This window comes from Adiantum capillus-veneris, chromosome 25 (genome assembly GCF_014529385.1).
Source record: "Adiantum capillus-veneris isolate H3 chromosome 25, ASM1452938v2, whole genome shotgun sequence".
Classification (NCBI taxonomy): Eukaryota; Viridiplantae; Streptophyta; class Polypodiopsida; order Polypodiales; family Pteridaceae; genus Adiantum; species Adiantum capillus-veneris.
Genome location: NC_140955.1, coordinates 112,692,311 through 112,719,091, shown reverse-complemented (window position 1 = coordinate 112,719,091; position 26,781 = coordinate 112,692,311). Strand labels below are relative to the sequence as shown.

Genomic DNA, 26,781 nt, shown 5'->3' with positions numbered 1-26,781 from the left:
ATGAGGATGCTATCCTAGGGGCACCATGGTTCAACCTCATGGCGGCCAACATGAAGTTCCCAGAAAGGAGAATCTACTTCACCTATAGGGGAAAGAGCATTATATAGATGCTAGTGAGTCTGGTTGTACTATATCACTTGTAAATCCTCTTGCTTTTGATAATCAATGAAGAGCTCAATTTCTGCGTACATGATTTTTATCAAAGAGTCCCTAAAAGATCCTAATGTTTTATCAAATGTAAATGGTAGGAATAGAGAAGAGTTAGACTTTTCTAATTTTCTAAAACAATTTCAAGATGTGTTCATCAATGATATCCCTATGGACTTACCTCCAAAATGACGGGACGATGACCATCAAATTGAGCTCCTACCAAGAAGCTCACCGCCTAACAAGCCTCCTTATCGAGTTTCCCAAGCTCAACAAGAGGGATCATGAGGCAAGTACAAGAATTGGTAGACAAAGGGATGGTGAGGCCTTGCTCCTCTCCCTTTTGTTCTCTAGCCCTTTTAGTGCAAAAGAAAGATGGTACATGTCGTATGTGTGTGGACTATCGAGCACTAAACCTTATCATTATCAAAAATAGATTTTTCGTGCCTCGGGTAGAAGATGTGTTTGATAAGCTACAAGGCTCTACCAACTTTAGTAGGATTGGCCTTAAAGTGGCTATCATCAAATAAGAAAAATGGATGAAGATATCCTAAAGACCGCGTTTTGTAAAACATTTGGTCTTTATGAATATCTAATCATGCCTTTTGGCTTGGCTAATGCACAAGCCACGTTCAATCGTCTGATGGAGAAAATCTTTAGACCCTATCGCAAATTCACTAGAGTGTTCTTTGATGATATCATCATCTACTCCAAGTCCTTGGAGGAACACAAGCAACATCTCCAAGTGATTTTTTGAGCATTGAGAAGAACAAGCTTTTTCTCAACCAAAAGAAAATCAAATTTTCCTTCAAGAGATTCAATACTTAGGTCATATTATCTCTCAAGATGGTATCCATATGGATTTATCAAAGTTAGAGGTAATAAAGGCATGGCCTAATCCAAGGAATATACATGAGCTAAGAAGCTTTATTGGTATGTGTGCATACTATAGACGCTTCATAGCAAAATTTTCTCAAATACCAAGATCATTACATGACTTAACAAAGAGTCCGGATCTCTCAAAGCCATTTGAGGTTCAATGTGATGCTTGTGGTGATTTCCTTGGAGTAGTCTTGCTTCAACAAGGACATGCCATAGCATATGAGAGTCGAAGGTTCAATACGGTCGAACAAGTCTTAGGCATTTATGAGAAAGAGCTTTTAGCTCTTCTACATGCCCTAGACACATGGAAGCACTATTTATTGGAGACTCCATTCATTTTACGAACAGACCATCGAAGTCTCAAGTACTTCATGACGCAAACAAAGCTTTCCGACAAACAAATGAGGTGGGCAAATTTTCTTTCGCAATTTAATTTTCATATTGCTCACATTGCTGCTAAGCACAATCAAGTGGCCGATGCACTTTCACGATGACAAAAAGTCAATGCAATGTCTATAGCAACTCACAATGATATATCTTCCATGGTAGATGAGTATGCTATTGACCCTAACTTTAGAGATATAATGTAAGCCCTTGCTTTGGGAAAGAAAGAGGAACCAATCACCTTGCAGGAAGGTTATCTTGTCCATGGCAATAGGCTATGTGTTACCCATTCCCTTCGTGAAAAAGTCATGTATGAATCCCATGCTTCTCCCTATGCGGGGCATAGATGCATTCAACCTACTCTTCGAGGAGTAGAGATGTATTTCTATTGGCCTACCATGAAAGTGGACATACAAGAGTATGTTTCAAAATGCGTGGTATGCCAAAAGACCAAGTATGATAGAGGGAAGAAACCTGCATTACTCCAATCATTGCCTATACCAAATTCACCATGGGAGAGTATATCCATGGATTTCATCTTTGGATTACCCAAGTCTATCCATGGGAATACGGGAATATGGAAAATAGTCGACAAGTTTAGCAAGCAAGCACACTTTATTCCTGTCAAAAAGACTATTAAGGCACACCAAATGGCAACTCTCTTCATATCTTAGATTTTTAAACACCATGGATTGCCAACATCCATATGTCAGATAGAGATCCTAGAATGACCAGCAAATTTCTGGAAAGGTCTCTTTGAAAATCTAGGTACAAGATTGAATTTCTCTTAAGCCTATCATCCACAAACGGATGGCCAAAGTGAAATAGGCAATCTTACGATATTCGATCTACTAAAAAATTATGTTACCGAAGTACAATGCTCACAATGGGAAAAGTATTTACCTCTTGTAGAGTATGCATACAATAATACTGTACATACTTCTACGGGAAAAGCACCTTTTGAAATCATTGAGGGAAGACCTAAAAGTCCCTTGCTACTTAAAGTACATGGGAAGATCTTTGTTGCCAATGAGTATAGTTGTGACCTACAAGAATCTTTTCAAAATATTAAGAAGGCTATATCTATCTCTCAACAAAGCCAAAAAGTTGTTGCTGACAAGCATAGAAGGACCTTAATGTTCAAAGAAAATGATTGGTTCTTACCTAAGTTTCCCAAGGCTCGATTGAGATAAACAATGGGCAAAAATCCTACGGGCCATCAAAAGTATTATGCTAAACTAGCAAAAAGATACTATGGTCCTTTTCAAATCTTCAAGCCCATCAATGAGATGGCTTATCAACTCAAGTTGCCCAACCATTGGCTCCTATACAATGCTTTTCCACAAAGTCAAAAGCATCCCTATAAGAGAGGGGGCGAGCCCTAAAGCTAGGGGGATGAGAGAGAACACACACACACACATAGACACAAGATAAGCCAAGCCTCAAGAGGCAGCAAGGACACATGTCAAACCGCTACCAATGTTGCCTTGATGGTGTGCCTAAAGCCTGTTGGTTGGCCTCCCAAGGGTTCCAATGACAAATTAGTTAATTTAATTAATTGTTTTTGCTTTTATCAAGTCCTCTCTCTCAAAGGGGAAGGGGAACACTTGTCCCAAGACTACCCTTGTTGCTTGTTATGCATCCTGCATGTGATTGGCCAGGCTTGCAGGTGTCCAATGAGCTTCAAGCTTGAGCTACAAGGGGGGGTCGACCAAAGCAAGAGGGGGGCTACTTGAGGGGTATACTCTACCACACACACTCACACACACTCTCATTGTGTGAAGTGCAAAGTGCAAGAGCTCCATCTCCTTCTCCAAGCTAGTAGAGAAGTTGAGAGGCTACACCAACACTCTTGGCTATGGAGTGCAAATCCAACCAAGAGCCATGCTTCAATGCTTAAGCTTGCCATCTTTTCCATCTTCATTACTATGCTATTTTGTATGCTAGCAAGAAGAGTGATCATAAGTGAGGAACTATTTCTTTCTCCTATGGAATGTTTCCTCTTCCTCTTCCTTACCCTCATTCTCCGCTAGCTCTCTCCACCTTCGAAGGTGTTTGAGGCCTTCGGACTGAGGCTTGGGATAGTTAAATCTTCTTGCAAAGTTTATGTTATGCTCATGATGCATGAAGCTTTCCATCTTCGTTGCATCATCTAGCTCACAAGGAACACAAAGATTGTATTGTACCAACTCTCTCTTGATGGGAGAAACTATAATACAAATGCCTATTGGAGGGGGGACCGGCTCCACATAAATCTGGTCTCTAAAATCTCTCTCTTACAAAAGTATTGTTCATGCTAAGTTAACTAAGTACTATGTTTATGTTGCTACCATCAATTTCTATGCTCTCAAAGTAATCTCACAAAAGTGCTTCTCTAATTTTCCTAATTCCGCTACTCTCAAAGTTCATAGGCCATTTCCATTACATAAGCCGGTTACACAAACTTGTTGCAAGATGTTTTGGTTCATTGAACCTCCTACTAAACCGTGTATCGATTAAATGACAACTGGGATCAGTGAGGGATGCCATTGTGGAAAACATTAGTGTTCTTACAAAGATATTACCACTTTTGTTTTTGAGGACGAAAACGCTTCTCCAAAGGGAGAGTTATGTCAGGCCTAGGGTAAGTCAAGCGAGGCCAAGGGCCAGGACACACATGTTGTACAGGGGGCCTATATAAGGCATTGATGGATGGAGATGTGCATGTGCTAGTCCCCAATCTCTTAGACGGTAAACGTTCAATAACACAAGTTCCTGTGGTTTTGATGCCCTTTTGAAGAGCTAGGATTTCTATCACCTCGATCCCTCCTACTTCCATCTCTGCATTTATATTCATCGCTACTGCTAGGACATCCATTATGTCTTTTCTTGTGATCATCATGCTCTCTGTGAGTCCCTCGATCACCTTCCTTGTGGCTACAATCCGTTTATATTCAGTTTCTCTGTCATGGTCTCTTCGTTTGTTATACCTTGATCATGTCTACTACTCATGTGTTAGCAATCATATAATGTGTGGACATTTGGGACACATGTATAATCTTGTCCTTTCTATCACAAGAGCCCGCACGTTGCACAAAGCATGAATGATCCATGTCACGTAAGACCCTACGTCGATTAACATTAAAAAACTCAAGTTCCTATGGTTGATGTCCTGTTGAAGAGCTCCATCTTCTATGACATCAATCCCTCCTACTCCATTCTCTATTTCCATTATCGATGTCACTACCTACATATTCATTTTGTCTATCCCTGCGATCATCATGCTCTCTCTCTGAGTCCTATGGTCACCACATCCATTTGGCTATGATCCCTTCTATATTCTTCCTCTCAGTCTCTTCATCTTTCATACATTCTATCATGGTGATCATGTCTATCCTGATCTCCATCATTGTGTCGATCATGTCTACTATGATTTCCACCATCATCTCTTGTGCAATTTTTTCCCTTATATCGACTGTCATACTCACTTTTGCTATCATGTCTACCATCACTAATACTTCACTGTTGTTTCTCTTCTTTGAACTTAGCCTAATGGTGCAGATATTTGATTCTTTAATGTTGCTCCCTTGACCACCCTTGTGCTCATGTGGACTGTCATGGTATGGTATTTCCTTAATTTGACTTTCTTGGTTATACTCAAGCGTGTGTTTTAGCACAATGGATATTAATTTCCCAATATTTTATGGAAGGCCTAACGATAATGCAAGGGAATTCCTCAATACTCTAGAGATGGCCAGTCAAGACACCAACAAGGTGGAACTTAGAGCATTTCCTATAGTATTAAGAGAGGAGGCACGAACATGGTATGAGGCTCTTGCTCTTGATATCATAGGGGATTGGGATAACCTTATCCAAGCTTTCTCCACTAGGTTTGGGAGGGGGGATACTCCCGAGAAAGTATGAAAGCTACTCCTATAACACCGCCAAATGGACCTCTAGGGCTATAGCCATTATGAGTCAAAGTTCATAGAGTTATGGGGTAGCTGGGATAGATCTTTAGCCGATGATGCGACAACCCCAACCTTTCTCAAACGAGATAGATACATGGCAAGTCTCTTTCATCTTTGATACCTTCTATCATGTTGATCATGTCTACTGCAATCTCTATCGTCATCTTTTTTGTGACTTTTTCCCTTGTGTCGACCATGTCTATTGCGATCTCCATCATCATCTATTATGCAACTTTTGCCCTTGTGTCAACCGTCGTGCTCACTTTTGCTATCATGTCTACCATCACTAATGCTTCTATGTTATTCCTCTTCTTTCAACTTAGACTGATGGTGCATACCGTTGATTCTTCAACGTTGCTCCTTGTACCACCTCCATGCTGTCGCGCTCACTTCTACTATCATATCTACCACCACTAATGCTTATGTGTTTTTTCTCTTCTTTCAACTTAGCTTGATGGTGGAGACCTTTGAGTCCTCAATGTTGCTCCTTGCACCATCTTCGTGACCTTGCACACATACACTACATCTGTTATGGTTATATATATGTATGTATGTTGCTTAGCCCTGCTACATGTTGCGTAAGAAAAATCAAAAGCTACCTGCGTTGAACGTTGTTGGAAGCTGTGACATTTTTTTTCAAAAACTGTCCGCTGTGTTGACGTATGATCTGTGTCAATCAACGGTAGCCATGCTACCAAGTGGTTGCATCTTCTGGTCGTTTTGTGAAAAAACGATTCAGGCCAACCAAGTAAAGTGGTCTTCAACTTTAAAAGAGAGCACACAAAGGAGAGAAATTGGACAGATTCTCCATAATGGACATTAAAAGAAACTGGGACACCTATTGGCTCAATGTTATATATATTCTTTTATTTGTTAGATTCCTCCACCTTCCAATATTACTTTGTAACCACCCCATGAACACACATGGCTGTGTAATGCTAAATAAAACAACCTAAGAAGGATTTGAACATTCTTCATGTAGCATGAATAGCTTACGTGCACTGGTCTAAACCACTTGAGCTATAGTACGTGCTCAATGAATTTCCATCGCACCATTACATTTAGTAGAAATTCTAGTTATGCTTTCTCACTGCCGCTCCAAGCATGCAACACCTTGCAGCTCCTAATATCTCTCCACCTACGCTTGCCAATCCTACATCTATGCTTACAATTCGGGGTGGCCTGCCCTCGTCACTATATGGCACGGCTTTGGCCAGGGGGGATGTAGGCCCCAAATTTGGGGGCGTGAGGCGGCTTTAATCTCGGCCGTCGGATCACGCAGTGAACTAGGGGCAAAAATGGCGTCCCAAGTTCACTCGTACTTCACCCCCCTCGTCACTATATGGCACGGCTTTGGCCGGGGGGATCTAGGCCCCAAATTTGGGGGAGTGAGGCGGCTTTAATCTCGGCCGTCGTATCACGCAGTGAACTAGGGGCAAAAATGACGTCCCAAGTTCACCTGCCTTGCGGGGTGTGGGTCGAACCTGGGACGTCTCGGTTGTCACACGAATGCTCTACCACCACGCTAGCACGTGTCGTTGTCCATGTTGGCATGACACATGATCACACCCTAGTTTAAGCGCCCCTAGTTCACCCTCAGTTCACCGACCCCTAGCTTACCCGTCCCTAGTTCACCCTCAGTTCACCCATCCCTAGTTCACCCCTAGTTCACCTTGTGATCCGATGACAGAGATTAAAGCCGCCTCGCGCCCCAAAATTTAGGCCCTAGATCCCCTCTGGCCTAGAACCGTGCCATATAGTGACGAGGGTGGCCTGCCCCTACGTCCATGTGCAACGCCTGCCGCATTCTGGCTGGGGCATTTTCAAAGATTCTGCATGTTTTACGAATAAAAACCAGATGGTACCCCAATGCATTTATAGTGCAAGAATTTGAACCAAGGCTTCAATAAAGCAGCGAGAATCCACCAAGACACTTAAGCATGAGGATGGCACGAGAGTAGGCGTGACACAGAGAAAGAGAGGAGAGAGAGAGGAGGACCAAGAAGATGAACGGCGAGAGTGGCGACAAGCAGCAGGAGAATGATATCGCGAAGCAGGTAGCTGTCTTAGTGCAACAGGCGAAGGCTCTCCAGAGTGCGGGCTCTTCCCTTAGTACTCGACTCAGGATCGAAGAGCAGGCTCTTAGCCAACAAGCAGTTGCCCTTGAGAAGAAGATTGGACGCCTACGGGCGGATGCTTTTTCTGCCCTAGAGAAGGATGAACTAAGCCAAGAGCTCGCTGAAAAGGTATAGTGTCTATTTTCTCATGGGCGTGTGTGGAAGCATGCATGCGTTCTTGCCGTTGCATAAGCACGTGAGTACCCTTAAGGATATGCATACCCAAATGCTTGCACGGTTTGAGTTTTATACCTGTAGTGCACACGTCTGAGAGCAATTTACACAAGTTAAAGTTATCAAGCTTATTTGTTTGAGGAGCCTGCATATAGATATGTCAAGCCAGCTTGCCAGTGCCAATGTGTGGAGTGTGCATGCATGATGATTGGACTACATCTTTTATGTTTTGCTGCCATTCGTCCTCTGGTTCTTATTGCGACTAGACTCGCATTTTAAAGTAATGCAATATAGGCCTCATTAAGTAATCTTCAGTGGGGAAAAGAGCTGGAGATATTTGAATTCTTGCTAAAACATAATCATTTGCTTGCTTCTATCTTTGCTATCTAATGCTTGTTTTGCTGTTTGGGAATTGCAATCATTAGATAGAAGAAGATATTCAAAGAGCACATGGCATGGTTTGTGAGGGGGATGTTGGAGCGTTACTTCCTCCTAAATTTAGCGGTGAGTTTACTTTCCTTCAATGTAATTCAAGGATATTCAGACGATTAGTATTTCATGTGTGGTTGGATCATCTTGCCTCTGTAACAATTGAAGCAAGTACTCTGAAAAACATAAGCATGGTGCTTTTTATGCAGGTCGTTTCTTGAGAATGCTCCTTGGTCCTGTTAATGTTAAGGCAGCTGAAACTGATGTTCGCTTCAAAGCAAAGGAAGAGTATAATGCTTACAGGGTATATTCTTTTGGTGTTATTGTGTGAATCCTTTGCTTCTTCATTGCTCACATTAAGCGTTTCCCATAGTTCTTTGTTGGGTTTTTCCGTATGTCCGGAATTTTCATTCTATTCTATAATATCTAAAAAAGCAAAGAAAATGTTGAAAATATGTGATGGAAGTGAGAGTTAAGTTTCCGGTTGCGAGATATAAGATCTGTAATTGTGGTTTGCAATCCTTGGTTGAAATACTTTTTGAAATGTTCATTGTCTGATAAGGAATGTTTCATAAAGTTCCTGCGATCTTAGGGTATTGGCCACTACAATCGTGACTCTTCTAACGATTATGATGTGTCCCTGAATCTTGTTTCAAAGTTTTAGTCTGTAATTCAGTATGCTCCATTTTGGGAATGCATGTGAAACTGATTGCTACTGAAAACAAGCAGTGATTAACAAAAGAGACTTGAACTTCAGAGCAGAATTGAATAACAACTGAAAGACAACACCTGCACAAGACCCAACAGGGGTTGAATTCAGCTCTGAAAAAACAAGCTCTTAAACTGGCGCTCGGCGCCTGGTGGCACGGGGGTTGGAGTTTCCCTTTAAGAGATACTGGCCCCTTAACAAGTGCTCTTGGTGGTATTTGTTTATTTTATTGATTTGAGCAAATTGTACAGCTGCTTTGTGAGCCCATTCATTGGATCTGCATGCAACTTATGTAGGCCACTTACTTATAGGTCCTTGGTTGCTAAAGCAACCACAAAGCACAACTTGTGTCTGTAAAAAACAATTAATGCTCAAGAGCGCACATAGGGCTCAAGTAAAAGCATCAGCATAAACTGGCTGCCATGGCATCATCTACGTATAGCCTTCTTATGTCGTATGACCTGCTGCTCTAGCACCATCCTCTGTAGAGCTGTACTCGCTGCCACGTTAGTAGTGTCCGTCCTAGACTGTCATGTCATCTCCTGCGTTTGGTTGTCCTCAAGCGATCCGAACGAGGTAGACTTCGGTCCGGGGAGTGTTTGGTTGAATCTGGATGTTTTATGTTATCAATTTGCACATGTGAACCGTGTGTCATCTTTTGTGAAGCATATGAATCTAGTGCATTGATAGTTCCAAGTTGGATGAGATTGCCTAGGTATGTGATCTTAGTGCATCGAGACACTCCTTTAAAGATAAGCTTAGTCTAGGTGTGATGGCTAACATTGCTATGCTAGAATATCAAGAGCTCTAATGCGGATGAGATGATTGGATGAAAAGTTGATTGTGGAACCATATTGTGTAATGCGTGCTACAGAACGTGCTGTCTAGTGATGATGGGCATTGCCATGTCTAAAGAATCGGAGTGAATTTTGCAGGTCTAATCGTGGATGATTATTCACTCTTCTTTTAAGAGGGGTGTAATTACTTAGTCTATAGCGGAATTGCTATTTTCCAATAATGAAAAGAAATAATGATTTTAATGATTTTCAAGACTTAATGTGCACATATGAATTAATGTATTCTGGGACAAGGCATACGGAGTTTATGACCGTTATGAATTTTCTCGTAGTTTAGGTGTTATGTCCCGCTCTTGGGAGAGGGGATCTAGCCCAGACGCCGTCGGGATGGGCGTCCAGTGTCCGGGCGGACGTAGTGTGAACACGGCCAGTGTGGCCGGCCATTATTATAAAAGGGGGGCCAAGGCCTCATTTGCAGTTATCGACCCCCACTGGCAGAGTGCCAGTGGTTAGCCCGCGAGGCTAGGAGTGCGTGAGGTCACCTCGAGGAGGTGAGGCCGGGTGGTATGGGACGCCGGGTCTTACAGGTGCACGCCTACGTCCTCGGACGCTGGCCGAACACGGGGGAGCTACCGGATGGTGGCTATGGTCGGATGGTTTGTTCGATGCGTGTCTGTAGGCGGTCTATGTAGCCGGGAGATCCACTCTCCTTGTTCGTTTCATGGTATCAGAGCCGGCTTGGCTGCACGAAGGACTGTGTGCACACCTACGGGCTGGTTAGAGTCGGATAATCATTGTTTTTATGCAATTTTTGATGAAATGGTTGTTTAATTAATTACTTTTCTCCTCATGAGCGGGTATGCAGGTAAACAAATAATGCTCGGTTGCTGATTTTTGATGAAAATCAGCAAATTGGCAAGTGAAAGTGTTGAAAATTGGTGGACTCTTATTGCTTTTGCTGGTTTTCGATGAAAATCAGTGGTTTATTTATATATTTGCTGACTTTACACTAAATTCAGGACATAAAAGTTCTAATCTTTCTCTAATCCTTCTCTGTGCTCCTCTTTTGTGTGTTGTACACAGAGAGAGAGAGAGAGAGAGAGAGAGAGAGAGAGAGAGAGAGAGAGAGAGAGAGAGAGAGAGAGAGAGAGAGAGAGAGTAGCAGTACCTCCCTCAAAGAGAGGATGGAAGCGAGGGAACCTGTATACTGAGTGAGGAAGAAGCGTGAAGCAGCAGCAGCGTTGCCAGCGTGGGACGTTTTTTTGGTGTGCTGGACACACTTGCTAGCGTGGAATCTTCTTCGTGTTGAGCACTGGTGGGCACAAGCAAAGTGAATGCTTTTTTTTTCTTCCACGCGTCACCTGCAACAATCGCACGTTGTTCGAGAAGGCCTTCGTCAAGATTTTTTACGCTTGGGGCCTTTTAATTGACGTTGAGTTTTTTTTAATGCACCTTTTATTTTAAATGGCCAAGACATTTTGTGTTTTTTTAAGTATGGTCTGAAACCTGTCATTTATTGTCCCCAAAGAGTTGGTCTAACGGTAAGGCTTTGGCCTCTCAACCTATGGGTTGTGGGTTCAAATCCCCCGTTGGGTCACACTCTAGAGGGACACCTTGTGCTCACCTTGTGTTCACGTTGCTAGGGCTCTTGCCCTTGGACACTCGAGTGCATCCTCCTCCTGGGGTGGGTCACCCGAGGAGGAGGTTCCTAGCTGGTTGCTACGAGTTCTCTCCGCCGTTCCCAGCATGTGGTGCATCAATTAGGTGGCCATGGTGATGCCTACGCGTGGCTCTTGCCCGATGGTATGCGGCCCTTGCCCGACCATGTAACATGGCTAATATTTGGAAGGGATAAGCACCTCCCCCTGTGGGCCCTATGGTGTGTCGAAAAAAAAAAAAAAAAAAAAAAAAAACCTGTCATTTATTAAAACTCACTTACAAAGACTTCCAGAAACTTACAGAGAACTTCATTTTAGCTCTCCTGCTCCTCTCTCAAGTCTGCTCTCTCACACCGCTCGTGCTCCCGCGCTCTCGCTATCACCTGCTCGCTTCGGACGCTCACGCCAACGCGAAGAGCTCCTCGAAGTTCAACTTTTCGCGATCAAAAAGTGTAGAAAAGGCCTAGTTTCGCATGAAATTTCCAATTTTTCACGCACTTTGCCATGGATTCCTCCAGCTCAGATGTGCAGCGTGACGACGTGCCAGGTAATGTTCAAATTCCATTCATGTATGCTCTCTACATATGGATTACAAGTACTTTCCAGAGTTTCGATCAGCGTGTTACCGCTCTGGAAAACGCGAACGTTCAGATGAACCTTCGCTTGGCCTCTCTCTCGAAGGAGTCGTGCAAGGGCTAAGTTCGCGACTTTTTACTCTCGAAAATATGGCTCAGTCGACGACTGCGCGTATTTTCGAGGGCGAAACCCGTCTCCAGCAATCGCGGATGCAGATTGCTGCTTTTGGGCGTTCACACAGGATGGTCCAACTGCCACGATTCCGTACAAAACTACAAATTTCTTAGGGGAAGAAAGGAGTGTACGGAATTGGCCGTAAATAACTGGTTGCATCAATGGACCACGTATTTTGATCTCCATGGGGAGCATGATGAACTGAGGATTCAAACGATTCCTCTTTATTTGCGCAATAAGGCGCTTACCTGGTGGCGCGACATGGCAGAGAAGCCTATGACGTGGGCTGATTTTTGTGTGAAATTCAAGAGGGATTTCGCCAAAATGGATCCTTTGAAAGCTTATGCCAAACTGCAGAGTCTTTCGATAAAAACTCTATCTTTTGATAAGTATACGATAGCTTTCAAAGAGGCGCTCACCTTCTGCAAGGTGGATTCTACGCACGTTGTGTACATGTACCTGTTGGGATTACATGAAGATTACCGTTGGGCCTTAATCAAGGACAAAGCCCCGACTGACGTCGAGGATGCAGTGGCAAAGGCCAGGACATTCCATTTGATAAATGGAGCCAATTCTGAGAAGAAAAGAATTGCAAACCATCAATCCGGTGAGGGCGCTTCGAGGAAGCGACCCCGATTCCAGCATAAGTCCAAATCACCGCCGAGATCTTCTCAGGAGAAGAAAGCCAAAAATGCTTCAGTTGCTGATGCAGTGAAGAAGGGAGCTTGCTTTGGATGTGGCCAGACAGGTCACCAAATTAAGGATTGCCCCAAGAAGAAGACGAAGAAAACCGCAAGGCCGTCCTTCGGTTCAGATTCACGAGATCTCATGTAACTCTGATGTCATTCAAGTTGAAATCCATCATTTAGCGCACAGTTCATGCACTAATTGTACTTTTAGCACCAAAGTGTTTGGTAAGCACGATCTTCTCCGTTCCTCGGGGAAGATCAATGGTCACGACGTGACCGTACTCCTTGATAATGGAAGCGCACAGAATTTTGTGGATGCAAAATTGGTGCAATAACTGAGCCTGCGGACGCGGGACAGTGACCATGAGTATCGCGTGAAGATGGTTCGTGGCGAGGATACGGATGTATAGAATCGGATGGTTTTAGACTTGTCGCTCGAGCTAGCTGATTACCAAGAGAACCTGGATTTCCACTTCATGCGCTTGGACAGAGCAGATGTTATTTTAGGAATTCCATGGTTTTATGATAAACAAGACTCATTGTATATAGACTATGTACATCACTCTCTTGATTTTGTTAAACAGGACACGCCTCATGTATCTGTGTCGCTTTGTAATCAGAAGTTTGTAAATAATGGTTTTGCAATACCAGCTCTTACTGCTTTGGAAATGTATAAAGAAATAAAGTCTTCTGATGTTGACTTTTATCAATGTGTACTATCTGCTTGGTTTGATTCATTAGTGCTTGGTACTTCTGTCACTGAATTTCGTAAAAATGTTTCATGTTATTCTGTTGAACTTGGGGATTCCGACGAATCCAACCTTATCCGAGAAATCATGACTGATTTCAAAGATGTTTTTCCTAATGATCTACCTCCTTGCTTGCCGCCTTTGAGAGGAGTCAATCATGGCATTGAGTTGGTGGCTGGTAGTTAGCCCTTCTCAAAGCAACCCTATCGGTTTAGTAAAACCGAAGAGGACGAGATTCAGCGGCAGCTGAAAGATTATCTCGACAGGGGTTTTGTTCGACCAAGTAAGTCCATGTGGGGAGCGTCAGTGTTACTTTCTCGAAAGAAGGATGACACTATGCGCTTCTGCGTGGATTACAAGGGGTTGAATAAGCTCACTGTCAAGAACAAGTATCCGCTTCCGCGCATGGACAATCTGATAGATCGGCTCCACGGAGCATTATATTTTACGAAGATAGACCTGCGATCAGGCTATCATTAGATACGGATCAAACTGGAAGATATTCCTAAGACAGGTTTCCATACGCGTTACGATCACTACGAGTTTTTGGTCTTGCCTTTTAGTTTGACGAATGCTCCAGCTACGTTTCAGCAGATGATGAATGATTTGCTGAGACCATTTTTAGGCAACTTCGTTGTTGTATTTCTCGATGATATCTTGATCTACAACCGAAGTTTGTCTGAGCACCTAGCGCATATACGCACTGTTCTCGAAGTACTGAGAACTGAGAAGCTTTACGCTAAGGCCTCTAAGTGTGAATTCTTTAGGAAAGAGCTTCTGTACTTGGGTGACATCATTACTCGTAATGGAATTCGCGTTGACCTTGAAAAGTTGGATAAAGTGCGAAATTGGCCCATTCTAAAGAATGTACGCCAAGTAAAGTCCTTTTTAGGCTTTATTGGATTCTTTCGCAAGTTTATCAAAGATTACTCTAAAGTTGCTGCTCCGCTTACGCAACTTTCAAAAGGAGGGACGAAAGGGCCAAAGACTTCGGGTCCTCATCGTAAAGGTAATCCCCCTGTTGTCTGGAATGAGCGTCTCGACGAGAGCTTTCGGACACTAAAGCACTTGGTGACTACTGCGCCAATATTGCACATTGTGGATCCTAGCAAACCTTTTGTGGTTGAAACGGATGCTAGTGATTATGCTATTGGTGCGGCATTATACCAGGATGGACGTCCTGTTGCGTTTGAAAGTAAGAAGCTTTCTGACGCTGAAATGTGTTATCCAACGTACGAGAAGGAGCTTTATGCTGTAGTCCACGCCCTGAGGAAATGGCGGCACTACTTGTATGGCTCTACGTTTGTTGCATGGACAAATCATCATATAACAGACTTGGGCACTCCAAGTCAAGAATCAATCTCGACAACACCAAATAACCACTTCAAAACAATTCACAGATCACAATAGATTTGCACTGGCCCGGCGGACTTCCGTGCCTGGAGATATTGGCCCCAAAGACTGGCGCCCCTTTCGGTATTTCTTTATGTATTAAATCAATGTCAAAGTACAAAGAGCGGTTAGGGTTTCACTCTCAGACTTTGCGTCCACATGCTCTGAGAAGTGAGCCCTAAATCGTGAATATAAAGATTACAAGGGATGCCCAAAAGCAGAGCCCCAAAAGCTTTAGAACAAAAGCAATCTCTCTCTCTCTCTCTCTCTCTCTCTCTCTCTCTCAAGAGAGCAAAATCAAGCAATTGATCTCTCTCTCTCTCTCTCTCTTGCCAAGGCGTAAAGGAAAAAGCAAAAATTGCGTTGCTGGCTTTTTTCCCCACTTTCGTAAATCACGCCGCAAATCCCGGAACTGTTGCCACGTGGCACTGGCGCCAGCTTTTAGGGTTTTTTAGCCACTTAGGGTTTCAGTCAGCAGTTAGGGTTAGGGTTTTCAGAAATTAGGGTTTTTTTTGTAAAATTAGGGTTTCTGTAAAATTAGGTTCTGGCAGAAATTAGGGTTTTTGCTGTCAGTAGCCACGTCATCACTTTGTGACATACCCCCCTCTTGAAGCATTGTAATCGACCGCGATTACGCCTGCAAAACCGACAGAAGCCATAAATCATCTTAGCAGACACTGATTGTTAGTACCTACGTACTAGGAACACACATCAAGCACATGTACCAAATCGAAAGTCACATCACACGACATCTCAGGACATCACTAGACATCACAAGACATCACATGACATTCAACATTCATTCGGATCATAGACCATGATTTATCGGCAATGTAGCTAGCAATCACATCTAGGCCCAATCGGGACCTTATCGATGTCCGATTGACTAACCCCTATTGCAACCATGTTTATTTGAGATTGATCAGACCAAAATGATGCAGCCATTTCGTCTATCAGCTCCTGCACTTAAGAGAAGTCAAGAACAAATCAGTATCATAATCAGGAATTCCGTTTCATTAAAGTCATACAACAGAATACTGTCAGCTTTCAGTATCCCTGAAGCTCAAAGAGACATCAGTGACTCTAGTATCTAAATCAAGGCATCTGTTGACAAAGGAGCGGAGTAACTCCCCTCTTGTGCATCCCACTGCACCAGATCTCCGGCCAAGCTGAATTCTGGGTTCCATTTGGAGTAGACTATGCTAAATCAAAAGCCTCGAGGTAAAGTTTCACAATCTGAGGAGTATCTGCTAGGTCCTCCTCCTTCTCCATCCACTTCGCATCCAATGTAGGATAGTTCTTGAACTTAACCAAGAACCGCCTTGTGACTTTACCTTTATTCTTCGTATCCTTATGTGCCAAAATCTGTTCAGGAACAAGGATCTCCTTGTTTTCTTCCACTTCGGGTTGCTCATCATGCTCCCCATCATCAGGCACATCACCTTTGAAAGGTTTCAAGAGACTCACATATAATGCATTGTGAATCCTCCAAGTGTTGGGCAGTTTCAGTCGGAAGGAGACATCGTTTATCTTTTCAAAGATCTGGAAAGGTCTGTAGTATCGCATACTAAGCTTTGGAAAAAGCCTCTCCTTTCCCTTTTTCTTTCTCAGGCGTGCCTTCTTAAAACGTAAGAGCACCCAATCATCCTCCTTCAATTTCAAATCGCGACGATGCCGATCCGCTGCCTTTTTTTGTCGTTCTTGAGTTTTTGCAAAGCCTCGCGGACCTTGGCAAAAGCCGTATCTAAGTCGCGCGTATACTCATCCGCTTCAAAGATCTTATCTTTCGTGCTTAGGAAGGGTGGAACCTTCGCAGCACCTTCAACAATCTCAAATGGCGCCTTCCCCGTCGAAGAGTGTATCGTGTTATTGTAGGCAAATTCCACCAAAGGTAAGTACTTTTCCCATTGAGTCTTCTGATGAGAGATATAAGACTTCAACAAATCTAGAACCACTGAATTTGCAATCTCAGATTGCCCATCAATCTGCGGGTGGAACGATGACGAGAACTGCAACCGCGTGCCAATGTTCTCCCAAATTGCCTTCCAAAACAAACTCGTAAATCTGGGGTCTCTGTAAGAGACAATCGTCTCAGGCATGTAATCTGAAGATCTGGGCCACAAACAGTCTCGCTAAGTGATCCGACTTGACTGTTTTCTTCACTGGAATGAAATGAGCCTGTTTGCTAAATCTGTCAATAACAGTCCAGATACCATCGTGACCATTTTGTGTTCTGGGGAGATCAAAAATGAAATCCATTGCAATACTTTCCCAGGGGTGGGTGGGTATGGGCAAAGGCTGTAACAATCCCTGTGCTTTATGCCTGTCAAACTTGAGCTTCTGGCATACCAAGCAACTGCGCACAAATTCTCAACTGCGCACAAACTCTTCCACATCCTTCTTGAGTCTCGGCCAAAAGAAGTATCTCTCTACCCCTTTCATGGTGGTAGCAATGCCGCGATGACCCGTAAAAGGTGGACAGTGGCATTCGGTCATAACCTTTTCCCTCAACGGCTGTGTAATGCACAACGTGGTTTTTCTCATCAAGTAGCCATCCCGAATGGAATATCCCGCTACTGTCTGTGTGAAAACGTCTGCAAAATCTGTATCTGTGGCATACTGGTCGACCATATCCTCGAAGCTCCTATGATGTATCGCGGAAATAGCCAGAACCAACGGCTTCCGAGACAAAGCATCTGCCACCACATTCTTCTGTCCTTGAACATGGACAATCTGGAAGTGAAACTGTGAGAAGATGTTCGTGCACCGCATCTGCTTTTCCGAAAGCTGCTTCTGTGACAAGAAGTAGCGCAAACTTTGATGGTCTGTAAAGACAGTAAAATCCGCTTCGAGTAGGTAATGCCGCCACTTAGTAAGAGCATGGATAACCGCCAAAATCTCTTTCTCATATATCTGTGCTGTCATCTCCAGCCTAGAGAACAATCGGCCCTCGTAAGCAATGACATGGCTTGCATCAAGACCGCATCCAGACTACGACCACAAGCATCACAATATACTTCAAATGACTTCTTCAAGTCCGGAAAAGTCAAAACTGGTCCCGTAGTCAATTTCTCTTTCAATGTCTGAAAGGCAGTCACCTTTGTGGATACCCACGAGAAAGGGACTCCTTTCTGTGTCAAGATATGCAAAGGGGAAGCAACCTCTGCAAACTTTTGTATGAACCGCTTGTAGTACGAACACAGTCCCAAGAAGCTTCTAACTTCATGGACATTCTTCAAGTCGGGCCTATCACGTATAGTCTCTATCTTGGCCGGATCCATTTGCACTCCTGCTGTTGAGACAATGTGTCCCAAAATGTGTATCTCTGGTAGGAAAAATTCACTTTTCTTTGCATTAATCACTAACTTGTGATCTCGTAATGCCTGAAAGACCTGAAGCAGATGATCTCTGTGTTCTACCTCATTCTTGGAGAAAACAATGATGTCGTTAAAGAAAGTGCCAACAAATAGCTTGTACTCTCGAAAAATCGTGTCCATCATCCGGTTAAATGTCGCAGGAGCATTGGTTAAGCCAAAAGGCATCACCAAAAACTCAAAGAACCCAAAAGTTGTCCGAAAAGCTGTCCTGTAGACGTCTCCCGGCGTGATTCTAATCTGATGATATCCACTCTTCAAATCAATCCTGCTAAAGCACGAGGATCCCTGTAATCTGTCGAGTATATCATCAATTCTAGGAATCGAAAATCTGTTCTTGATGGTGATTTTGTTGAGAGCTCTATAATCGATGCACATTCTCCAAGATCCGTCTTTCTTCAAAACCAACAACACTGGAGAGCAATACGGTGAAGTACTAGGCTGGACAAGACCCTTTTCCAAGGGGTCTTTCACTTGGTTCATAATCTCTTCATTCTGTGCTCGGTTCACACGGTAAGGTGGCCGGTTCGGTGGTGTGCTTCTAGGTATCAGATCAATGGTATGATCTTTAGGACGAGCAGGTGGTAACTCTCCTGGTAGGCCTTCTGAGAAGCAATCGGCGTGAGAGTGGAGAAAATCTTGGCGTTCTTTATCAAGTTTAGACATATTTGTTCTATCCTTATCGCTCAATTCTTTTATAAAGATCGAGTAAACAAACAGATTGGATTTCATTAATTTTGAAATGGCCGAAGCCGATACAATAGGGACAGACTCGCCCTTTAGTTTAATATCAAGTATAATTGTTCTGTCCTTTTGTGTAGTCAAAGTCGCTTTTCTCACCCGATAATCGACCACGGCGTTGTTCTTGTGGTATCAGGGAATCCCTAAGAGAACATCACAACCCTCCAAAGGCATTATGAAGAAGTCCTCATGCCCCAAATACCCCTGACAATGCAATCGAAGTTTGCCAATGACAGGTGTAATGGCTACGTCCCTGCCGGGTGCCGCTAGAACTGCCTCTGCAAGTGGTCCGATCCGATCGGGTGTAATCTCGAGCCGTGCCGCCAATTCCGGTGAAATGAAGTTGGCCTTGGCTCCTCCATCAAAGAAGATCAAGGCCTCTTGGTCTTTCACCTTGCCCCAAGCTCGGCAAAGTTCTGTACTCTCGTCCGTGGTGTCGGGATCGGTACCCTCACAATCTGGAACCAGTCCTGTTTTCATCTTGCCTTTTCGTCCACGTTCCTCAGCTGCTCTCGAACTCTCGGGCCTGTCGTCGTCCTTATCATTCTGTTCTTTCTGTGCCTTTTTAGGGCGCTTCGTGGAGATGTGTCCATGTTTCCCGCATCCAAAGCACTTCCCCTCCTTGATGAATCGAGCTCGCTCCTGAGGTGTAAGCTTGGGTCGTGCATCCTTTTTCTCTGGGTTGCTCTTTTTCTTTCTACTTTCATTCCTAGAAGTCTGTTCGTCTCTTTGTGTCATGGCCTCATCTGTGGGGTAGGTCAGATTGCCAGAGTGAATGGCAAAGCCCCGCTTCGCATGACTCATCAACTCCTGAATAGAAGCTGACTTCTGCTCCAAGCAGTGATCTCGGATCTCTGTAGGTAGACCCAAGGTGAACCGCTCAGTCTGTTCTTTGAACGAATCTTCTTGAATATAGAGGCGGGTAGAAAAGAGCTCTAGAATCTTTCACAGTAAGCATTGATTGTATCTTTCTTGGTCATCCGAAGATGGTTCCAAGCAACTCGTATATCTCGTTCATATTCTTGCGTCAACCAAGAAGAAATAAAAAGCTTCTTAAATTTCAGCCATTTAACTGGCGCAATCTTGTTTAAAAGAAGCGTGGACCACCAAGTACGAGCATTCCCCTTAAAGTAAGAGGCAGCTCTCCGAATCTTGGAGTGCTCTGAATAGCGTCCTCCCGCGAAAGCGATGTCAAACTGCTGTATAAAAGACAAAGCCTTCGAAGCATCCGAGTATCCTGAAAAACTATCAAACTTGATCGAGTGGCCGTCTTCCTTACACTCTCGGGCTTTCTTGGTTTTATCTTTGAGAAAGTCATACTGGTTGGCTTTATAAAAATTCTTCTTGTTCGCATAAAAGTTTCCGTCATTAGAATTTGAGCTGTCTGTAGACGAGTCCTCAGTAGAACTGTCAGTCTCTGGGCGAGATTTAGCCTTCTTTGCCTTTTTCTTGCCCTTGCCGAAGCTTTGTTTCTTGCTTCGCTTTTTACCTTTTCTGTCTTCTTCGCTCGAATCTGAAGAGCTAGAAGAACTATCAGAAGAAGAAGAAGAAGAAGAACTGGGTACTCCTTCAAATCGAACACGCTTCTTCTGTTTCTTTGCCTTGTCAAATGTCGACTGACGACACAACTATCCCGGGAAGTTAGTGCCTTTCTTCTGCTTTTTGCCGTGCTTTTTGGCTTTCTTTTGCACGTCAAAAAGCTGAGCAATCTGTGCATCAACCACCTCTTGTAATTCCTTCTCTGAATACTGTTTGTGATCAGAAGGTTTCTTGAGAGCGGGTTTCAGGGGTGGTGTAGTGGTTTTCTGCCACTGCGCATGCACTTCCTGAAAAGAAGTCTCGCTCATATATTTTGCCAATTTCGGATCCTTCGCAAAATTGAGCATCATCTTTGTTGCATCGCCGATCAATTGACGACACTTCATCTCTCTTAGCTCCGCCTGAGTAGGCCGAGGCGGGCCATACTCTTTGCCGGAATCTTCGTTGTGATCCCTGCCCGCATCTCCAGATGCAGAGGGAGTCGACTGATCCTTGCGTGAAGCCATAGGTGCCGCGGAAAAAAAATTGGGGATCGGATTTCTTGTAGAAGAGAAATCGGCCGTGCTCTTATACCACTGTAACAAACTTGGACACTCCAAGTCAAGAATCAATCGCGACAACACCAAATAACCACTTCAAAACAAGTCACAAATCACAATAGATTTGCACTGGCCCAGTGGAGTTCCGTGCCTAGAGATATTGGCCCCAAAGACTGGCGCCCCTTTCGGTATTTCTTTATGTATTAAATCAATGTCAAAGTACAAAGAGCGGTTAGGGTTTCACTCTCAGACTCTGCGTCCATATGCTCTTGAGAAGTGAGCCCTAAACCGTGAATATAAAGATTACAAGGGATGCCCAAAAGCTTCAGAACAAAAGCAATCTCTCTCTCTCTCTCTCTCTCTCTCTCAAGAGAGCAAAATAAAGCAATTGATCTCTCTCTCTCTCTCTCTCTCTCTCTCTCTCTCTCTCTCTCTCTCTCTCCGAGGCGTAAAGGAAAAAAGCAAGAATTGCGTCGCTGGCTTTTTTTCCCACTTCCGTAAATCACGCCACAAATCCCGGAACTGTTGCCACGTGGCACTTGCGCCAGCTTTTAGGGGTTTTCAGCCACTAAGGGTTACAGCCAGCAGTTAGGGTTAGGGTTTCCAGAAATTAGGGTTTCTGCAAAATTAGGGTTTCTGGCAGAAATTAGGGTTTGCAGGATTTTTAGGGTTTCTGTTGTCGGTAACCACGTCATCACTTTGTGACACCTCACTCCTTGCGCTATATCTGTGATCAGGGCAAGGTTGTAAGGTACGTAGTATTCGGTACGTGTTCGGTACGTACTGTACGTTGTACCGTATGGATTGGGCCATAAGGTACGTAAAATTCGTAGTATATTTTTTAAAAGCTAAAAATACAAAGAATTTCAAATTTATATACAACCTATCTAGTTTAAAAACACTGCACAATACTTAAACATAGCCACAACTTTCAAAAAACACTTAAAATCACCCCACAAGTTAAGTAATCGCTAGATAACTCTGCAACACAATTAACGCACACTTCCAAGTTGAATACAAAACTTACAATCTTTGGGAGGTCAGGACTCTAGAGTGCCTCCTTGCAGACTCCAAACACAAAGAGAGGGAGGGAGGGAGGGAGGGAGGGAGAAAGAACCTTATCGGTGGCGGCAAATCCTTCCTTGGTCTCTGTGCAGACACTGTGCAGAGACTTTGTTCTACTCTCTGATTCTCTGTTGTGATAATAACCAGTATAGGATAGGTGGACTTATTAAAGGCCTCGCCCACCTAATCCAACCACGGGGAATAGGCACCGTTGGCGATTTTTTTTTTCCAGAGGTTTATTTTTTCAGAGTTTTTTTTTTTTTTGGTGTGGGTACGTACGGAATCGTACGGTGCGTACGGATACCGTACGGACGTGCCGTACGGTACAGAACCATACCGTACGTACGTACGGAAACAACCTTGGATCAGGGTGATCTCAGAGGCCAGAAGGCTAGATGGGTTGAGCTTATGCAAGAGTTTGACTTTGAGATACGTTATAGAAAAGGATCCAGCAATCAGCTTGCCGATGCGCTCAGCAGGATTCCTAAGGTTAATGCCTTGTCTATGGCTGAAATCTCGACGGACTTCTATGTCTCTCTCCGAGGGCTGTGCCGTTCTGATGGCCATTTTGGCAAGATATGGAACGAGGTCGAAGCAGGGCATGACTCGTGTACAGGCTTGGGTGATCCGGAGACCCAAGTGAGTCATGCTAGAGAGACGAGACAACGACAATATTCCATTAGAGGTGGACTATTGTTCAAAAATGTAAAGCTTGCGTGCCGGAAATGGATGAGGTTCGATAAAGGATTTTGTGCGAATGCCACGATGTTCCTAGCGCTGGGCACCTAGGCATCCAGAGAACTTTGGCTTTGGTCAAGCGATATTTCTATTGGCCAAGAATGCGCTCTTACATAGAGCGCTATGTGAAAAGATGCGCTCAGTGTCAGGTCAATAAGGTAGAGCGCCTTAGGAAAGCTGGCCTGCTACATCCATTGGAAATCCTAGATGCCAAGTGGCAAAGTATTTCCATGGACTTCATCGTTGGTTTGCCAAATACTCGTCGGGGCAATGACACTATTTGGGTTGTGGTCGATAGACTCACAAAAATGGCGAAGTTTATACCAACGAAGTCGACAGTAAAAAGCCATGAGTTGGCAGTTTTATTTGTCGATCACCTTTATAAGCTGAATGGTCTGCCAGAGGATATTGTCAGTGATCGAGATACTAAGTTCACTGGCTTTGCTCGTCTTTAGACTAAGTTGAGTATGTCGTCTTCTGACCATCCTGAGTTCGACGGACAAACTGAGAGGACGAATCAGACATTAGAGGACATGTTGAGATTTTATGTCTCTCACAGGTAGTCTGATTGGGAAAGGTATCTTCCACAGTTAGAATTTGCCTATAACAGTAGCAAGCATTCTGCTACTGGATTTAGCCCGTTCATGCTGATGTACGGATTTGAGCCTAAATTCCCAATTGCTATTGGCTTAGAGAAAGTCAAGGAAGGCCAAGCTCATTATTTCTTGTATGACATGCAAGAAATGCTCGAATTGGCTAAGGATAGTATAAGAACGGCTCGTGATCGAGTCACTACTTATGCTAATCAAAAGAGATCTCCAAGGACTCTAGATGTGGGACAAATGGGTCTATGTGAAGATACCCAAGGATTCCAAGACTATGCGAACAGGAAAGCATTATAAGCTTTCAGCTAGATATTGTGGTCCGTTCTTGATCACAAAGAAGATTGGCCAAGTTGCCTATAAACTTGCTCTTCCTTCGGATGTTAGTGTACATCGAGTGTTCCATGTCAGCCGCCTTAAAGTAAAATTGGGCGAAGCCGACGTTGTTGTGTCTATCGAGGAAAACGTATGGCAAGATATGCAAACTGAGTATATTCCTCGAGAACCAGAGGCAGTTTCAGATCATCGTACCCGTCATTGCCGCCAAAAGGCTTATGACGAGTACTTAGGAAGGGTCAATCTGAAAGGTTTGCTACTTGGGAACCAGTGAGAGCTCTAAAAGCTCAGTATCCCCACTTCATTGATGAGGACATCAATGGTTCTTAAGGGGGGAAGTATGTTATGTCCCGCTCTTGGGACAGGGGATCTAGCCTAGACGTCGTCAGGATGGGCGTTCAGTGTCCGGGCAGACGTAGTGTGAACCCGGCCAGTGTGGCCGGCCATTATTATAAAAGGGGGGCCAAGGCCTGATTTGCAGTTATCGACCCCCACTGGCAGAGTGCCAGTGGTTAGCCCGCGAGGCTAGGAGTGTGCGAGGTCACCTCGAGGAGGTGAGGCCGGGTGGTATGGGACGCCGGGCAGAGTTACCATGGAACGCCTCCCTATGGGCTGGGAACGCTGGAACGGCGTTCCGGAAGGTTTTCATGGCCCGGAACGGCTGGGAATGGCAGATTTTCAGATTTTTGAGCTTATCTTATGAGGCTCCTCCCTCTTAAATGCCCTTTCCCCCACCCCTTACCTTCACAGTGCACACAAGCTCTCAAGGGTGAAAGCTCAAGCTCTACCCTCTCAAGTCTCGAGTCTTGACTCTCAAGCTCTAGCCTTGTTAGTCTAGACTCTAGACTCTAGAGTCGACAAGGCTCTCTCCCTCTCCCCCTCTCTCAAGCTCTCTTGAGAGTCTCTCTCTCTCTCTCTCTCTCTCTCTCTCTCTCTCTCTCCGCATCCCTCCCCCCTCAAGCTCTCAAGCCTATACGACCCACGTTCGCCATAGTAAGGTTGAATGGTCTTCAAATCAAGTTTTTTGTGAGTATTAGAGTCAAAGGACTCTGACACTACTATTATTCAATCACAAGAGCTTAAAATTGCATTATATGGGTGTTTTTATGCCTCCCGTTCCGCGCCGTTCCCGTTCCGGACCCCTCACCATTCCTCCATTCCGCGGGGGATCTTGTCGCCGTTCCCGTTCCCGTTCCGTGTTCCGGGTAACTATGACGCCGGGTCTTACAGGTGCATGCCTACGTCCTCGGACGTTGGCCCCAACACAGGGGAGCTACCGGATGGTGGCTATGGTCGTGCGGTTTGTCCGCCGCGTGTCTGTAGGCGGTCCGTGTAGCCGGGAGATCCACTCTCCTCGTTCGTTTCACCAGGCAGTGCTGAATAGCCGGACACAAAAGAGAGCGCACCAGAATGACCAAGCACAAAAATGAAGATGGGTTTCTAAGAACACCGAGTGCATTCTTGGTCAGAAATAGATTAATATATTAAGTTCTGGGGATACCTGAGTAATATTTTAAGTATTTTTAAATGTTCATGTTCCCGTTATTTTATGCAGGAAATTGCCAGGTAAGTTCTCGAGGAAGTCTATGAAGTTAAATGCATGAAAATGTGATTCTAATGTATGTTTTTGCAAGGGGGTTAAAAACCTTTTAAAATTGGGAGTTTTAAAAGATTTTGGCCACTTAATGTGAAAGGTCCAAGTTTAATTAAGGCCCAAAACTCAAAAACGTGGAGACTTTCCCAGAGCCAACGTGGGTTATTTTACGAGCACTTCGTGGGCAATATGGAAGGATTTACACGTGCACACATTTGGCAAAATTGATCGCCAACACTCCCCCTTGCCTATTGAAGGTAAATCGCCACCCCTCATAGCATATAAAAATGTTTACGATTTTTAGACAGAGTGAGAAGAGAGAGAACAAGCTGAAAATTGTTCTGCAGAAGTACACAGAGAAGGAACATGAGGGTGATGAGACCTTGCCTATTGAAGGTAAATCGCCACTCATAGCATATAAAAATGTTTACGATTTTCAGACAGAGTAAGAGAAGAGAGAGAACAAGCTGAAAATTGTTCTGTAGAAGTACACAGAGAAGGAACATGAGGGTGATGAGACCTTTCTCTCTCTCACACATAGACCTCATCCCTCTCTCTCTCTCTCTCTCTCTCTCTCTCTCTCTCTCTCTCTCTCTCTCTCTCTCTCTCGTGGAGCTAAAAATTTAATGCAGCCAAACGAGCATCGAAACAATGATTTTCAGCCAAGAAGTTGAATGGAAACGAGCACCGGTTGTAGACCTACGAGCCGGAAAAAGCTGTGACGTACAAGTAGAAGGGAAAAGCGTCAAGTCAGTCTATTGGGCTGCAGGTAAGTAAGTTTTAGCAAGCTCGTTGTTTCTTCCAGAGTATATATGCATAAGCATAAGGAATTTTCCGCTGAGTTCGTAAGACCCTCAGAGTGGTAGGGACGCCGGTCCCTAAGAATAAAAGGATTTAGTAAGAGGTAAACACGCTGCTTGCTCTCAGATAGAAAGAATACAATTCCTTCCTTTCAGTAGAAGGATCAGAAACGGAAGGGATTTCTCGGCCCATCTTCTGGTTCCCAATGTGTTGTCTGTCTCTTGAGTATGGATTAAATGTGCAATCTGAATTTCATTTAAGTGTGCAATAATTTAAATACGAACGCTTCCGTATTTTGTGACAATGGTATCAGAGCAAGGTCCTCTCGTTTCCTTTCTTAAGGAGAGATGGTCCTTGGCAGGAAAATACCCGTCATGGCAGGACAAGCAGAAGGGCTTAAGCGGCTCAGACAGCAGATGGCAGAATTGCAAGCTGCTCTTGCTCAGCCAGAAGTACAGAAAGTGCTTAAGACCCTTGAAAAAGGGAAAGCAAAGATAGTGGGAGAGCCACCTCAGAATCCCCCAGTACCAACTTAGAGGGACCTTGTAGCAGGAACCTCCCGACAGCATGAAGAAGAAGAATAAACCCCTTCCCCGACTTACTCGCCAAATTACTCTTTCATGAA

General features: G+C 44.2%; 1 protein-coding gene across 1 annotated transcript in view; it reads left to right on the top strand.

Annotated features, from left to right (window-relative positions):
• Window positions 1-7,260: 7,260 nt before the first annotated feature.
• Window positions 7,261-26,781, top strand: part of LOC147425480 (uncharacterized) — a 30,016-nt gene continuing 10,495 nt past the window's right edge. The window contains exons 1-3 of the mRNA XM_086499809.1: window positions 7,261-7,609; window positions 8,080-8,158; window positions 8,293-8,387. Coding sequence (XP_086355935.1) covers window positions 7,370-7,609; window positions 8,080-8,158; window positions 8,293-8,387 — 414 coding nt within the window. The 5' untranslated portion in view covers window positions 7,261-7,369. The remainder of the gene's footprint in view (window positions 7,610-8,079; window positions 8,159-8,292; window positions 8,388-26,781) is intronic.